The sequence below is a fragment of the Solanum verrucosum genome, unplaced genomic scaffold (genome assembly GCF_900185275.1).
Source record: "Solanum verrucosum unplaced genomic scaffold, falcon-dt-bn FXZP01000072.1, whole genome shotgun sequence".
NCBI lineage: Eukaryota > Viridiplantae > Streptophyta > Magnoliopsida > Solanales > Solanaceae > Solanum > Solanum verrucosum.
This window is the reverse complement of record NW_026020208.1, coordinates 14,123-32,147: the sequence shown is the minus strand read 5'-3', so window position 1 is coordinate 32,147 and position 18,025 is coordinate 14,123. Positions and strand designations below refer to the sequence as shown.

Genomic DNA, 18,025 nt, shown 5'->3' with positions numbered 1-18,025 from the left:
TTGTTATGATTTTTATTTTTAGAGTCAAACGATAACAAAATTAACTAATATTTTACAATATATTTGTCATCACATTGTTATGTAAAATATTATAATTTATAGTACTTCCCGTACAGTTTTTGAATATCTAAATTTTTTATTTAAAATATCAAATTAATATAATTTAATTGAACTTTAAAAATTAATCAAATTGACTTTAAAAAAGCATAACATGACAAATAAAGTAGACGGAGGGAATATCATTTGATTACCTAGGGGATATTTTTTCTTTTCTAAACATAATACTGATAACTTTTTAAATTTATTACTATAGTATATTTTATTTTTGATGTTTAAATTATTACATGTTTTAATGGAGTATTTAAAAACATAATAATATGTTTCTATTAAATACTTTATATTCAATTATATTTTAAAAAATATATGTATTCTTAATTATTTATTATGTAGATAAATTAATTATATATGAAATGTCACCTTCTTTAATTATATACATTAGCCTCAATAGGGATATGTATATAATTTTATAACTTATTGAGAACAACTTGTATAATTAAAAGAACTAATAGATTTTAAATAGTTAACTTATCTATGTAATAAACATTTGAGGATGAAAGAGAACACATATATGATCTTTTTTTCAGTAAAATTGAAGTCGAAAGTCTCTAACTAAAAGAATTATTTTATCATATATTTATGTATTCAATCAAAATATAAAATCATAGTACGATTGTCTAAATAAAATATTCTACTAAGTTTAAGGGATTATTAATGCATCATCTTTTATTTTATTTTATGTTTACTATAGCAATGATGAGTCTTTAATAACAAGAATGGACTTGAGTTTGTTATTACTTCATCAACTAATTCTAATTATAGTGTGGTAAAAACAATGAAAATGTCATGTCATTTCTTAATCTTGTAACAAATCATTATTAAGATTGTTAATACTTTATCAAGCATGTGTATTAATTACCAATGGATTAGACTTGATCCATATATATAATTATTCTCAAATGCCCATGCTTCCTTTTAGAGCTAAAATCTCATAATTTCATCTGTCTTTTCGAAACATCAAATGTCTTTTGCAACCTGCAACACTAGTAATTATTATTCTTGAGAGAGCAAACTACACTTGTTCTTTCTGTATAATACTCCTTCCGTTTTTTTAAAAAAAGATCTAATTTGACTTGGAACAGAGTTTAAGAAAAGAAAGTAAATTTTTTAATCTTGTGATTCTAAATTACTAAAGTTATGTCAAATGTATCAAAATATTCTTTAATTATGTGGCTTTAAACATGCCACGTGGAAAGTTAAATTAAAGTGTTGTCAAAAAAAGAAAGATGTCATTCTTTCTTAAACAGACTAAAAAGAAAACTAGGTCATTCTTTTTTAAACGGAGGGAGTAATATTATATCTCATCTAATATGTTTCGATGGATCGGAAGTGGTAAGTAATTCTTCCTCTTTAACCATTGATTTGAAGTGGAAAATACATTTTTAATTAGAGATTTCAAGTTCGAGTCTCCATGAATATGGAGTCGCTTTTATTAGGAAGTGTTTTAGCCTTTACCCTTTAATATAAGACTTTCCAACGAATCCGAATTTTATCGGGTTCAAAGTGGGTACCAGATACAGAATTAAAAAAAAGGCTAAAATAAATAACGTTCAATGAGTTGATTATAATTTTTTGAAATTTTTTCTGAAATATCAAAATAGTTCATAATTTAAAATATAATAAAAATAAACATTAACTAGATGTTCAAATAGTAACTAAAATAAATAAATAAAAATAATTCATGTAATTAATAAAATGGCATGCTATGTTTTCATGTGATGTATTCCAAAATCCAAAGTCATCCAAATTGGAAAAGGTAAAAGGGAGAAGATCTTTTTACAAAATCACTTTCATATCCCATTACATGAAAGGCTACTTATCTCGATATATGCGTATATACATATATTTTATATATCAATTTATGTAATATATATATATTTTTTTGAAATTCAAAATATTACCTTTTGTACATATTTTGATTAAGCTAATCTAATTTAGGTTCGAAGAAGCTTTTTGCTTAATAGGTTTCATGTTACATCAATTCAAACTTACTCTATTTGTTTAATTGAGATCATATAATGCAATTATATTCTCTAATCCACTTGCTGTTTTTCTTTCTCTGTATTTTATTTGTCTAGTAGGTCAATTGCATGAATCTTCTAAAAATATAGTACTCCTTATGTCCCAAAGTTACGTACATTTTACATATTTTGAGAGTCAAATCGTTTAAGTTTGATAGAGAATTTGCGTATGGAATCTTTAGTATTTTTGAAATAAAATTTCTATATTTATAAACTACGTAAAAAATATTATAAGTCACAATAATTGATAATTCAAAATGTTTAAAGGATTTATGAAAAAATTACGATAAAAAATAGACTTTCTCAAAATCTAAAAAGTGTCACATAAAATGAAACGGAGGAAACATTATTAAAGAATTCAATACACACCTAATAATATTTTTTAAAAATCCGAACAACGCTAGGTGATTTGCCCGTACTCTTTGACATCAAAAGAATGGTATATCCAAGACACACGATATATAGGTACAATTTTTGGAGGTCTTTATTTTATATTATCAAGATTATGATAGAATGACAAAGTTTGGATTACGAAAATAAAATTGGTCAACTATAGTAAAATAAAATTTCTCCTTTGACAATAACTAGTGGAAATTTAATACGAGAATACAAACGTAGAAAACTAATCAATAGTACCTTTCTAATTAATCTCTGAAGCTAAAAACCAGCGATCAACCACTGCATGCATGTTAATATGGAACTTTCTGGAATCTTCATCTTCCTGCAATTATCAACGGCTCAGATCAATCAGTACTCCCTTCTTCGATACCAAATCAACGGCTCCTGTTGTTTATGAATAAAACTAATTTTCTGCAAAATTATTGAAGTTGTTAAGCTTGGCTATGGAGGACAATGGCCAATTGTTCTTGTAGATGAAATTTGGTTTGCTTTGCAATGAAGTTTTCTATGGCTTTCTGAAACTCTTCGTTGCTTAATTCGTCTACTTCATGAGCTGTCTCCGGCGATACAGAATCGCCGGGATTTGTGACTTTCCGGCATTTCTCTGTCTCCGATCTCCGGAATTTGACGGAAATTTCCTCCACGGTTTCCTTATTCAGCTTCTCCGATTGAGTTCTCCTCGGTGCTTTCGGTTTCGTCAATGCCTTGTTCATAACCGTTTCCAGTTCTTCGGAACCGAGTGATTTCTGATTTGTCACTGTGCTCTCTTCAAAAATAGTCTGTTTGTCTTCATACACAATATCTCGAGCTTCAATTCCCGGAACCAGAGAAGAGTTTCCGGACGAGAAATCAGCCGAAAACTCGGTGTTTTTGAGAAACGAGTCATAGAGAACTTCAGCTCCGGCAACATTCCGGAAAATCGAAGAGTCTCTGGAGTGGAGGCCGGACTTCAAGAGGAGAATGAGGACAATGAAGTTGCATAGGATGAAAATGAAAACAGGACTAAGTAGTAAACCGACAATTTGACGGAAATACTCGCCGGAAATCCTCACCGCAAAAGGCAAACGAGTGGAAATCCACAACAACAGAAGAACCACAAAGCAAAACTCAACAACACGAAAAACCTTCGCAACGCATTTCAAACTCCAGAGTTTCACAATCACCGTATTATCCTCCACTTTCACACCGCCAACAAAATCGCAAACATCCATCGACAAAAAAAAAAAGCAACAAAAATATGAAAAAAATAAAAATAGAACAATCCAGCACTAAAATTTCAAAAAATCCGTTCTCCGAGAACATACAGCATCATTCACAAGGTAACCAAACTGAAGAATCTAGAGTTTGAACCTCAAATACTGAAATTTTCCGAGCAAATACAACATCTACACAACGTGACGAAGCTGAAGAATCTGAAATTTGAATCTTCAAACAATGAATTTATCCGAGAAAATTTGAAAGGAAAATTGGAAAAAGCTGTAAAATTGATATGATACTTTTGGTTTTATTACTGAAAGAGGAGAGAAAAGGACTGAGGGTTTTTTGGATTTATTTGCAGCGGTGTAGGAAACGTTTCAGAAGAAAAGGATTTGGCGTTTTCTTATACAGTACGAGTCAAATGAGGAACAAAAGAATAGTACGGAGTTAAGAGTAACACCAAATATTATTTGATATTCGAAATTCACTCGTCCTATTAATATTGATTGGCTATGTTATATGCTATGATACACAGGAGTAGATTTTTTTTCAATGGTTTTTTATATTTGGATTTATTATACTTGAGCTGAGGGTCTTTTGAAAATAATTTCTCTAGTTATCTCTATAAGTGAGATAGCAATAAATTTTGCGTATCTTTTATCCTCTCAAAATTTTACTTACACGATTTTAATGGATATGTATATATTATTGTTGTTGTTGTAATGAGTTTTTTGATGAGAGATAGTAATGACAAATAGATGGATATGTTTGATTTGATCGTATTGAAAATGAATTTGATTGTAATCCACTCAGATAAATATAAGTAAAACTATAAATTGCATAAGGCATGAATCAAACAATATGGTCCTAATCCATTTTAATCTAAAGTACTTCTTTTTCCTCTGTCCCTAATTACTTGTTTACTTTTTTTTTTAGTTACCTCTAATTACTTGTCTATTTTAATAAATCAAGAAAGAACAATTTTTTTTACCTATTATACCATTAATTACTTTAGAAAAGGTAAAACTTTTTTTAAAATCTTAAGTTTTTAATTTATCTATTTCATAATTAATAGTGGTAAAATGGTAAATTCACTATATCAATCATTGTTTTCTTAATAAATGTGTCAATTTAAAAGTGGACAAATAATTAGAGATATAGGGGAGTATTTGATCTTTTGTTAATTGAGTTAGCTTTGCAAAATCTTTTGATTCTATAAATTGTGTTAGTTTTAATTTCAATTTATCAACTACTTAGTTTTATGGTTTTTATTTGAGCTGAAATTTTCTCTCTGAACACAAAAATACTATTCAGATTGAAATTCAAGGTCATTTACTCCCTTTGTTTAATAAAGAATGACCTATTTTCCTATTTAGCCAGTTTAAAAAAGAATGATTTCTTTCTTTTTTTTGTAACATTTTTTTAATGTGACATGTTTAAGACCACAAGATTAAAGGACAATACATAACTCTAATTTTGAACCACAAGATTCAAAAGTTTTCTTTATTTTCTTAAACTTTGTACCAAGTCAAACTAGGTCACTCTTTTTGAAACGAAGGGAGTATTAAAGATGAAAGAATTATAATCGTCCCATCATTTCTTTGATGTTAACTAAACACTAACATTAGGAGTACTAAAATATGTGAAAATGCTACCAAATAACTATTGATCATTTTCCTAATTACCTAATGTTGAATATTGTGAAATATTTAGTTTACCATTGGGTTACGTCAAGTATAACAACATGGAATGTTTGTTATTAAATTAAATATCCAAGAGGAAAATTTTCACATTATGGTGTTAATTTTTATTTTTGGGTATTAATCTACTTCATTGTGAGGTTTTATAGCCTTCCTCTAATCAAGGAATTATGAACTAATTCAGTTCATCTCCCTAGCTTTTTCAAACCTTTTGTATACCATTCATGCATGAAATAAAAGAGTATGGTATTCATGTCATAACTAGTTTCATCAAATATAAATTCAATAATGATTTTCGAATTTAAACTTTACATATTATAAATTCTACGATAGTGATAATCAATGTCAGTTTCTACTATGAATATTTAAACTACAACTATCGAGTTCGAAAGAATTAACTCATAATAAGTAATTTTCTTTTAGACCTTATAGAAACGGGTGATTTATAAGAATGATCTTAAGATCATGAGCCGTCTGGTATTTTTGACCTTGTTACTTTATGGATAAAACTTTAAATTTAACAAATTTTATTTTATAAGCAACACTTTTGACTTTGAAAATTTGTCCATGAGACAAAGGCACAAAGGGGGTCAAAAGTTGAAGAGCATTATCAAGATCATTGGGCGTAATTGAAGTGTATACATTAATATTGTTCTCTCAATCTTAATTTATATGATACAATTTAATATACATTAATATTGTTTCAACCTCAACTTATATGATATAATTTAAATTTAAATATCCTAGAAAATGTCACTCCCACCCCAAGTGCAGAGTGCTGACTGTCTTGCACAGTCCAATATCCATGGGATTTGGTCGGCTTGGGTCTTGTGTTGTGTGAGTTGCTTGTTACTCATATTTCCATATTATAAAATAATGTTATAAATTAGTATTATTTTGGTTAATTTTATGTAGCATATATTTTACTCTTTGATTTATTAAAACTTATTTTTGTTTTACTTTTAATATAGCGATTATAATTATAAATATTAATAGGCATGTTTGGAGATGAAATCAAACTTTAAAATATATGGTTCAGGATTCTAGTATTTCTTAGTTATTGAATTCTAAAATAAGTAATTTATACGTATCAAGTTGATTTCTTAAGATAAAATAGTGTTTGGGCGAAAATTATTGGGATCAACCGATCAAACTCATACCATGATTTCTAGCTCTGCTCTGCATATTTAGACAGTAAAATTTCAAAATAGTAATTCTTTTTTAAAAAATAAAATAAATCATGCATAATCAAATATCATTACCTAAATTGAGATGGAAGCGATATATCTTTAAAATCTTTTTGCACAATTTGTCTCTCAATTACAAAAAGAGAAAAATACTTTATTAGACATACATTCATATCATATATACTAATTTTACCTACACTTTCAAATAATTATGTATCTTACTATACTAATTAAGAGTTTCCTATCATATATTGAGGAATATACACCTAGCTACATATATTTTTGCTACCAGATACACTAAAATAGGGAGAGAAGTGAGCGAGATGGGGAGGGAGGTGAGCGAGATAGAGAGGGAGATAGTCATGCAGTGTCCCAGATATATGTGAATCACACTAGATACGTGTATCTGTATGTATCTAGTGTGATTCGTATGTATCTAGGAAACTAGATACATAGAAGAGTAGCAAGCGAGATGGGAGATTGAGAGAGAATCAAATGAGATATGTCTATGTATCTCAAATATATGTGAATTCACTTGAATATAATATATCTGGAACACCTACTAAAAAACAAATAATCAACTATCTCTATCACTCAACATGCCAACTGTGAAACCTTTTTTTATCCTTAATGAAAAACCAAAAACAAAGAGATAAGAGAATTATTTATAAAAATTGAGAGGCCAAATTGGAAGAAAAGATGTAGAATGTTGAGGTGTGGGCAGACAAAATAACAAGAAAACATTGGTCCCAACACAACACTTAGTATAAATTATCACTTTCCAACAATACAAAGAATTGCAAGGACTCTGACCATTCGCCCCCACTACACAAATAAAGCAACAAATTATAGTTTTTATATATTTAGGAATTCATAGTTTAATGACTTTTTTTCACATTTTGGTGTCACGAAATATGAATTCAAAATTTTAAGTGTTTTTTATGCATATTTTCATTGATTTTTTGAAAGTTAATCAATCGATTCCATTGAACCCCAAATTTAGTTAGGTCGGGTCTCACAGGCTTAGTGAGTGGCATTCGTTGCATTTTTACGAATAACATTTCTTTCTTCAGCGTTTCAATGTCACGAACAAGTGAAGATTTTAAGCATTTTTTTATGTGTGTTTTAGTCTATTGTTTTTTCAAAAGTTAAACGATAGACCCCGTTGGCTCCAAACTTATATATATAGTATTAATTGGTTTATTCTTGTAGTTTTTACGTTTCATGTTTTTCGATTTTTGTGCTTCTATCACATTAATTCGATGTAATATATATATATATATATATATATATATATATAATAAAATCGCATTAATATGCTGATGTAATTTGCTTCTTTTAGAATTCAGTGTAACTCGATTTGTTACCAGATGTCTTATCTTCTTCATTGTTGCTTTTCCTTATTTAAATACTTTTTTTAGTTGATAGTTTACCAGAAACATTCTCTATCTCCATGAGTAGGGTTATAGGGTAAAATTTGAGTATACTTGATCCTTGGATATTTAATACAGTTCAAATGTGACACCTTTTCTTTTGATCAATCTGATAAGACGTTTGTTATTAGTGAATCTCCACTCTTTTCTTTATTTGATATAAAGATATGTCAATTTATTTCGCCACAATTTTTGTTGATTTTTGAGTCAATATATATATACCTCGAAATCAACGTCTTTGCATTTGCTGCGGGGAAAAGGAAGAGACGAATCAATTTATACTATAATGGTCGATAGAGAATAATAATTATACTAGTGGATTATGTCTAGCCAATATTCTTTAAACTTTGGTTAATGATAAGATTTTATAATTATAAAAATATTATAATATATTTAAAATTATGAATTTTAACAGATCGTTTGATGATTAGCATGTTAAAATTATAATTAATTAGGAATAAATTATTAGATTATATTATCCCATATTTGGTGTGTATAATTTTTTGACATAGAGATTAACAATTACGAGATTGATTATACCGAGATTGTGATCTTAATTTTGTACCACACCTTACATGAAATAGCAATCCTTATACTAAACAACAAAATATTTGTTATAGAGAAGAAATTGATCCTAACAAAAATTAAATGATCGAACTGATGAATCGCAGTCTAGGTGAAGTTTATCACTATATAAGGAGTCTAAGTTTCTAAAAAAGGGATATCTCAAAATTTGGTCTCAAATACTGAGTGGTGGAGCTTAGAGAATTTGATGAGAAATATTCAATAAAAAATTCTCAGCTAAGTTACAAATATAAAAAAAAACTGAATATATATTTATAATAAGTAATATTTAACCTCTAGATATATGACATGATTTTTCGACAAAAAATATACACCAAATCACTCTTTGCCTAAGATGGCTATGTCCATGCTTTGTATAAACGGCCTTTGAAAAAGTAAGATGACTCAAAGAATGCACAGCCTATAAAGCAATGAATTATCTCAGGTGTTGCCATGTGGCTTAAATTTTATTTGTCCCAATTTTGTAATATTACTTAATTTAAAATAAAAATAAAAAATTTATTTTTGAAATTTGTGATTTATAATAAAGTTTAGATATTTGTGTCTGCTATACATTATCTTCTCAAGAAAAAATAGTAATAATTTAAAGTTAAATTATTTATAATTATCAAAGATTGAGATTTTATTTTTAAATAAATTAGAAAAGAAAAAATATCATATCATTTGGGACAACGAGTAATGGAGAGCCACCTTATATTAAGGAGTGTCAAATGGCTTTTTTCATAGACAAATTATATTATTTAACTAAATCAAAAATTTAATTTATGTTAATACACTTTATATTAATTTTTATTTTTTTATATTAATTTCCCTTCATGACAATGTGGCTATATTAATTATATGTCCAAATCTAAAATTTACAATTTTCTCAAATATATAAGAGGCTATAAACACCTAACTAGTGGACGACATATGTTAGATGATTATATTACAAATTTATTGTTTATGCAATACCTATAGAAAATTGATTTACTATATTTTATTTCACTAGAAAAAATATTTTCTTTAATTTAAAGAAATTTATTTTTTTAAAAACAATATGTTTTAAAAAAGAAAATTGATCTACTAAATATGAATAAATTTTAAAAACATTTTCGAATTTTAAAATTGATCTACTAAAATGACATTTATGAAATTTTTCTTCCTACTTTGGTCAGAGAAGTTATTTTTCTATTTTTGAAAGTTCTTTTAAGTATATTCTTTTGAAGTATGATTTTCAAGAAAAAGTGTTTTTTGAAAATATATATTTTTTCTAAAAACAACTAGAACACTTTGTTTTTCTAAATAAACACTTCTAGTAGGAAAAATAAGACGAAATATTTTTCACCTTTAAAAAGCTTGATCAAACAAGCTATCAAATTGAAATTCATTTCGTATAGTGATTTCGTAGACTAGCAATTCATTTGATTATTAATTTGAATTATTTTTTTTAAATATTGGACAGTAATTTGAGTTGAGCCAAGGTTCCAAAAGTGTTCTTTTGAGAAAAATATTCTCTTCAACTTCTGGAAAATAAATTTTGCTACTATTCAAAAATTCATATTTTCTTCTTAATATCTTAACCAAACACCTCAATCTATAAAGTAGGCACTTTTGAAATAAGTATTATTAGATTTCTAGTTGTTTGGCTAAACGAACTTTAGTAATAACAATTATATATATACCCATGCCACTTTACTCCGATAAACATTATACATTTATAATAAAATGATTATATATATATATATATATATATATATGTATAGGAATATATGGATGGCGAATTTTTTGAACTATTTGAAATAAGGCTTGAAAATTTAAGATTTTTCTTTATATATCGTGATAGAACTCTTTTGGCATAAAGAAATAAGTTATTTGTATTTGGGTCCTCATCATTCACACATATCACTTGCCTTTATTTTTTTAAATAACTACTTAATTTAACATGAAATACTTCAAATATATTCTATGACATATTGAAAAATCGATATGTTGTAGTGCGTGTAATTCAAACTCATAATTTAATGGATTCGGAACCTAAATAAGCCACAAAAACATAAAAGTGACCAAAATAAGCCACTACTTTAGTAAGTAACTAAAATAGGCTTAGTGGAAGAAAAAATTCCACTTTATTTAATATTCTAAACGTTTTTCGTTAGTCTATTTTAATATATAACAGAACTATTTCCTACATTTTATAAAATGGAACTATTTCTTACACTTTATAAAGTGTAAGTTTTTCTTACATTTTGTAAAGTGGAACTTTTTCTTACACTTTATAAAGTGGAAGAAATTTTTTTGTTTTACCAAGAGGAATATTTTTCACGTTTTTATCTCTTTATAAAGTTTTTGCAGTGTTTGTCATACAATTATATTGATTTGACATATCATAAAAATGGAAAAAATTATTACATTATGTATTTTTATTTTTTTATTCTGAAAAATCCTCCAATCTCTATTTAAGGTCGATCGAACATAGTTGATAGCACCTACAACATAAAGTCTTCTATATTTGTTCATTTCAATCTCAAAAAAAAAAAAATCTTCTAAATCAAAAGTTAGAGTTTCAATTTATTGGGATGACGAAATTATACATGACGAAAATACCGTTTATTATAATTGTCCTCCTAAACACATTGCTAAATATTCAATTAATGTCCGATATCATAAATTTATAAAAGAATAGGTATAAATAGTATTGATTATAATTTGATTATAGTCGGAAAATACCCTACTTCATTTTTATCACAAGGACAAGTAAATTTTGGAGAGTGGATTATCTATAATGACGAATCGTTGACCGATTTTTTGAGGGTTCCAAATGACTACGTAGATCAAATCAACTTAACAATACTTGAAATCTATGTTAGGAAGGAGCCTAAGACTAGTCAACAATGTTCTCCTTATCGGTCGATGTTCATCCCCGATTAGAAAATCGTAATAACATTGATGGATTTCCGATAACTCAATCTACTGATTTTTCTAACATGACTCATTATGAAAATATTCTTACGGGTCGATATGATTTTGATTTGAACAAAACTATCAATGAAAGTGACTGGTAATGCTCAATAATTATATTTCAATTATTATTTGTTGATTTTGTCAATTATTTATTAATTTATATGATTTATTATTCTTATTATTCTTATTACATATTTTGTAGTGGTTTACCTCAGCAAGATAGGAATATTGCTCCAAGTTATGGACTAGAAAATTATTTTGGCCAATCCTCACACTTTGAAATGACGGAAAATGTTGGGACATCCTCAAATTTTCATGTCTCACCTACTTTTGATGCAAATGATTATCGGTATGTCCAACACTTGATTTTTTATTTAAGTAAGTTAATTGCATGAGACAAATATTTATACTTTTTTACATACATAGGAAAAATATCACACAAGATTAGCCCATTGATCCTGTGAATATCGATAATCGTGACCTTCCAAATTATGGTTCATCTTCAGCTAGTGATAGTGATGATTTGCCTAATGCCGAGGAATCAATAAATAATGTTCCATTTGAGGCATCATCTAGTGATGATGATTTTTTAAATGCCCAATCGATCGCCAAGACCAATGTCCATGAGTCCATTTCGTAATCATGAAATTCCTTATCTTGATCATCTCCCAGATGGTCCAGATATCTTTGACGATACACATGATGAATATACATCACAACGTACGTGGCGTGAACCGGAAGATTTCATGAATGGTGCTATTTATATTGAAAAAGGCATGTTATTCAATTCAAAGAAGCACTTGCAAAGAGCAATTAAGCTTCTACATTTAAAGATAGCGAGGGAGTACTTTGTTATTAAATCGACAAATAAATCATGGCGACTTGTTTGCAGGCGTGTAGAACAAGGATGTCAATTTAGGCTAACTTCTTTTTAATGAAAAACATACTAACATGTGGAAAGTTGGAAGATACATTAAAGAACATACATGTGATATGGGTACGTGTCGCGATAGACATTTCAACTTGGATGTTGAGATGATTGCTAACGTCCTCCGTGTTGATATAGAAAAAATGCCAAGGTACTATTTTATCCTTAGATGATTTTTCTTTATAAGAAAATATTCATTTTTTATTTGATAATTAATATTATTTTTACTTTTCAGGTTTCCCATTAAAGACTGTCAAAAAACCGTTCTTAAAGCATATGACATTTCGATAAGCAGAAGAAAAGCCTATCTTGATTGCAAGCGTGCTTTTGAAAAAGTCTATGGTACCTGGGAGGGTTCATTTGCCGAGTTGCCGAGGTTCATGGAAGCTTTGAAACACTTCAATCCCGGACAATAGTTGAATGGAAAACAGAGCGGCGTGTCGATATCGTTGAAGATGTATTCAACTATGTGTTCTAGATTTTTAAACCATGCATTAATGGGTTTGTGTTTTGTCATCCTATTATATCGATCGACGGAAGACATGTCTGTGGAAAATATGATATCAAGTTGTTGATTGCGATTGCATCGGATGGTAACGACTCAATATTACCTTTGGCATTTGCAATAGTTGCGAATGAGAGCATGGAGACATGGAGTTTATTTTTGGATCATTTGCACTAGCACGTTGTCAAGGGTCGTAGAGGTGTGGAATTGATTTCAGATAGGCATCACGGAATACTCTCATTCGTGTATAATTCTTCCAATTGGCAGGCCCCATTTGGGTTCAATCGTTTTTGTTTAAGACATTTGAAGGCCAATTTTTTTTAAAAAATTCAAAAATGTCACTTTGAACAACCTTTTATGGGCATCTGCAAATCACTGTCAGGAGAAATTTATTTTGAAAAAAATGGAGATGATCAAGGAGATTAACCCGAAAGCGTATGTGTGGTTAATGAAGAATGATCTTGACAAATGGACATTGCACAGGGATGGAGGTAAGAGATGGAGCATGCTGACAACAAACAGTTTCGAGTCATTCAATGGTCTTCTTAAGTCAAAATTTGTCAATCAGCTAGTATAACAAAAGCAACAATGGATGCCTAAACCATTCAAGATTTTTGAGGATAATCGAAAAAAGTCACAAAATCACACACTTATCAACTATCACCAACAAAGGAAAAACATATTTGAGGTGCAGACACATATGCATAATCGCCGTGGTGGTAATAAGCACATTGTAAATGCATCACAAGGAAAATGTCAATGTGGTAAATGACAATCATACCACATTCCGTGTTCTCATGCAATAATTTAATTTGACCAAATTGGGTATCAAGCACGGGAGCATATGGCACCAGAATTCAGCGTGCGTAGCTACAAAAGAGCCTACTCTGGACAATTCAATCCACTCGGCAGTGAAAAGTATTGGCCTGATAGTCCTTTTCTTATGATAGCAAATAAAAAATATTTACAAAAGTGGGCGTAAATAAAATCACCCGTATACATAATGAAATGGATGTTCCCGCAAGTACACTCACTCGCAAGTGTTCAACGTGCAAACAAATAGGCCATGATAGGCGCAACTGTCCTTCACGAGCTCGAAACGCCTCATATGGTGGTAGTAGCTAAAGAAAGATGTTTAACTATGTTAATTTATTCTTGTATCAATTTCTATGCAACTTTTTATTCGTATTTTTGATCATCCTCGAGTCATGTTTATATTTTCAAATTTTTTCATTCACTTTTTTAAAAAGAAAATACATACACAAAATAATAACTATATATGATTAAAATAATAATACTATACACCCTTAAAAAAAGATACATACACAAAAATAATAACTATATATAATTAAAATAATAATACTGTACACTCTCAAAAAGAGATACATACACAAAAGTAATAATATTATGTTCCACAACCCTTTCTTGAAATTCGTAGAACATCTCGCAGTCTAAGTCCTGTATATCCATCCTCATCTTCATTGTCCATCTTCCTCTTTTTGGCCGTCATGCGGTCTAGCTGGTCTCTAATCGGGAAAAGAACATGATGTGACTCAGTATCCTTATCAATTGCACGCGTCCATTGCCTAGCATATGGAAGTAATATGTCACCATCATGCGGCGGATGAGCTGATGGTTGTACAGGCAAGATCCTCTCCCAACACCAAATCTTAATGTGACAAACAAAATAATTAAACTATCATCATTAACAAAAAAAAATTAAAAATTGCATATATCTATTTTTAATAATTTTTAGAAATTATTTGTATGTAATTTAAATATATTAAAAAATTGAATATAGAAAAAATATTCTTGTATAGTGTAATGTTAAAAGATTCTTTGTATTTGAATGTATTTTAAAACTTTAGTAAAGTTACCTGAAGGAGAGGAATAAATCCGTAAATGTCAACCACATTATCGATAGATGCCCGACAAAGTGCACGGTACAAGTAAGCCAACACTGCACTGCCCCAACTGTACTTACCTACATCGTGGATGAAATCTAGGAACGCCAAGTATTGTAAGCTAATAAGGTTCCCCGACGTGTTCGGAAATAAGATGTAATGACCCTCTAAGTCATTTTTGTGTCTTGCCTTCTGTGTGTCGTTTAGAGCTTTCCTATAGCGACCCCAAGTCATTTACGACTTGCTGGGACTGACAGTTCGGTCACCTGGTCGTTCGTTTGGTCTTGGTGTGAGTTTTTGTGTTTTAGAGCTTTTGAACCTTGAACGATCATTTTCGATCAAAAGTTCATGAAGATGACATCGAAATCCAGTTCTGACGATTTCATCAGCTTCGGAAGGGTCATTTTAGGCTAGTAGCATGGTCGACTTGACTCCCGAGGTTTTCAGTGTGAGTCGGTGTGATTAGGCGTTTTAGCCTTTGAATTTTGGCTTAAATTTGACTTTGGTCAACATTTTGAGTAAACGCGCTCGTATGAGAATTCCGTCAGTGCGGTTAGCTCCGGAATGTTGAGTTTGGTCTAAATTGACCCTTCTTTTGTGTCTCGAGGTTTTCGATATCTTTCCGAGCCCTTTTGTGGGTTTTGACTTAAAATGGCCTTTGGAAGTGGGACCCACTTTTTATCGAAATGACCTCTGATGGAAATTTCGACTGCGCCGTTGAGTCTGGAATATCGAATTTGGTATGGTTGCATATCTCGTTTGCGTGCACGGGGTTCCGAACGAGATCGGAGTACCCCGTCGGGGTTTTTAGTTTTGGAAAAATTGCAGAAAATCTGCAATATAATGCAGATTTTCAGCAACAATTCCAAAACTTCTAACTCTCTTAACTCTCTCATCTTTTGTCCGATTTGGGCGATTCAAAAGGCAAAGTTGTGAGATTTTTCGAGGGCAACGCGTTGGTGAGCTCGGATAGTGGTTTGGGGTTCCCGTTTGAGGTAAATTCGCGATAAAACCTGACTGCTGTACTGTTTTCGAGTCCTTGTTTTTGGAATTTTTGTTTTGGTCATATCTCACTCATTTTAGCTCGGTTTTGGGTGATTCGAAGTCCCACATGTTGAGAATTGTCGTGACTTCGTTGTAGAGTGTTTAAAGAGTGCTGGGCACCTTTTGATTTTCGTTTATTTCGATTTTGGACTGCTGCAGTAGGGTTTCTTTAGTTGATTAAAAGTGGGTTTTCTTGCTTGTTAGTTTTTGCTGTGTTTTGAGCCTCGGATTGTGTTCCATTTTGGAACACAAGTTTGGAGTGTTGTTTAGGGTCTCTTGACGGAGTCAAATTCGGACAGTTCGATGCGGGTCCCATATGGGAGTTCAGTCTTCCTTGCTTGATAGGATCCGTGGTTGTCAGTTTGAGGATGAGGCCTTGGTGGCCCTTAGAGATCGAGTGTTAGCGGGTGATGGTGGTCAGGCTTCCTTAGATCCTGATGGAGTGTTAAGATTCGTCGGCCGCATCTGTGTTCCGAGAGTTGGGGATTTGATACAGTTGATACTTTCTGAGGGCCATGAGTCTAGATACTCTATCCATCCGGGCACAGCGAAGATGTATCGTGATCTGAGGCAGCATTACTGGTGGAGTGGCATGAGGAGAGATATTGCTGACTTTGTTTCCCGTTGCTTGTGCTGCCAGCAGGTAAAGGCCGAGCATTTGAGGCCTGGTGGTGTGTTTCAGAGATTACCCATTCCGGAGTGGAAGTGGGAGCGTATCACTATGGACTTCATTGTGGGGTTGCCTCGGACTCCTAGAGGTGTTGACAGCATTTGGGTCATCGTTGATCGATTGACCAAGTCAGCACATTTCCTTCCTGTTCAGTGTTCATTTAGCGCCGAGAGGTTGGCTCGTATCTACATTCGGGAGGTGGTTCGACTTCATGGGGTGCCAGTTTCTATTATATCAGATAGGGGCTCTCAGTTCACGTCCAGCTTTTGGAGGACCTTTCAGGATGAGTTGGGCACTCGGGTTGACCTTAGCACAGCTTTCCACCCGCAGACGGATGGCCAGTCGGAGCGTACTATTCAGGTCCTTGAGGATATGTTGCGGGCCTGTGTTATGGATTTTGGAGGTCAGTGGGACCAGTTCTTACCTTTGGCGGAGTTTGCGTACAACAACAGCTACCACTCTAGTATTCAGATGGCCCCATTCGAGGCATTATATGGTAGGCGTTGTCGCTCTCCAGTTGGTTGGTTTGAGTCTACAGAGCCTAGGCCGCGTGGTACAGATTTGCTTCAGGAGGCCCTGGATCAGGTGAGGGTGATTCAGGATAGGCTCAGGACGGCTCAGAGTAGGCACCAGAGTTATGCGGATCGGAGGCGCCGGCCTTTGAGATTCTCTGTTGGTGATCGGGTATTCCTCCGTGTGTCGCCCATGAAGGGCGTGATGAGGTTTGGGAGGCGGGGCAAGCTTAGCCCCAGGTACATTGGGCCTTTTGAGATACTCCGGACAGTTGAGGAGGTTGCTTATGAGTTGGCCTTACCTCCAGTATTTTCAGCCATCCACCCGGTTTTCCATGTCTCGATGTTGCGGCGGTATGTTCCTGATGAGTCTCATGTGCTCCAGTATGATGCAGTCGAGTTGGATGATCGTTTGACATTTGTAGAGGAGCCAGTTGCCATTCTAGCCCGAGATGTGAGGAGATTGCGCTCGAGAGCCATTCCTGTTGTTAAGGTCTGTTGGAGGCATCGTCCAGTCGAGGAGGCTACCTGGGAGATCGAGCAGGAGATGCGAGAGCAGTTTCCCAGCTTGTTTGAGCCTTCAGGTACTTCTTGACCCTTACTTTCGCGGACGAAAGTCCTTTTTAGTAGTGGATATTGTAATGACCCTCTAAGTCATTTTTGTGTCTTGCCTTCTGTGTGTCGTTTAGAGCTTTCCTATAGCGACCCCAAGTCATTTACGACTTGCTGGGACTGACAGTTCGGTCACCTGGTCGTTCGTTTGGTCTTGGTGTGAGTTTTTGTGTTTTGGAGCTTTTGAACCTTGAACGATCATTTTCGATCAAAAGTTCATGAAGATGACATCGAAATCCAGTTCTGACGATTTCATCAGCTTCGGAAG

The 18,025-nt window shown here is 31.9% G+C and overlaps 1 protein-coding gene across 1 annotated transcript; it reads right to left on the bottom strand.

Moving 5' to 3' along the window:
- Positions 1-2,733: 2,733 nt before the first annotated feature.
- Positions 2,734-3,754, bottom strand: LOC125830160 (uncharacterized). The gene has a single exon (XM_049509359.1). It carries the CDS (start codon positions 3,746-3,748, stop codon positions 2,969-2,971), a length of 780 nt encoding a protein of 259 aa, XP_049365316.1. The 5' UTR covers positions 3,749-3,754; the 3' UTR covers positions 2,734-2,968.
- Between the last annotated feature and the right edge of the window lie 14,271 nt (positions 3,755-18,025).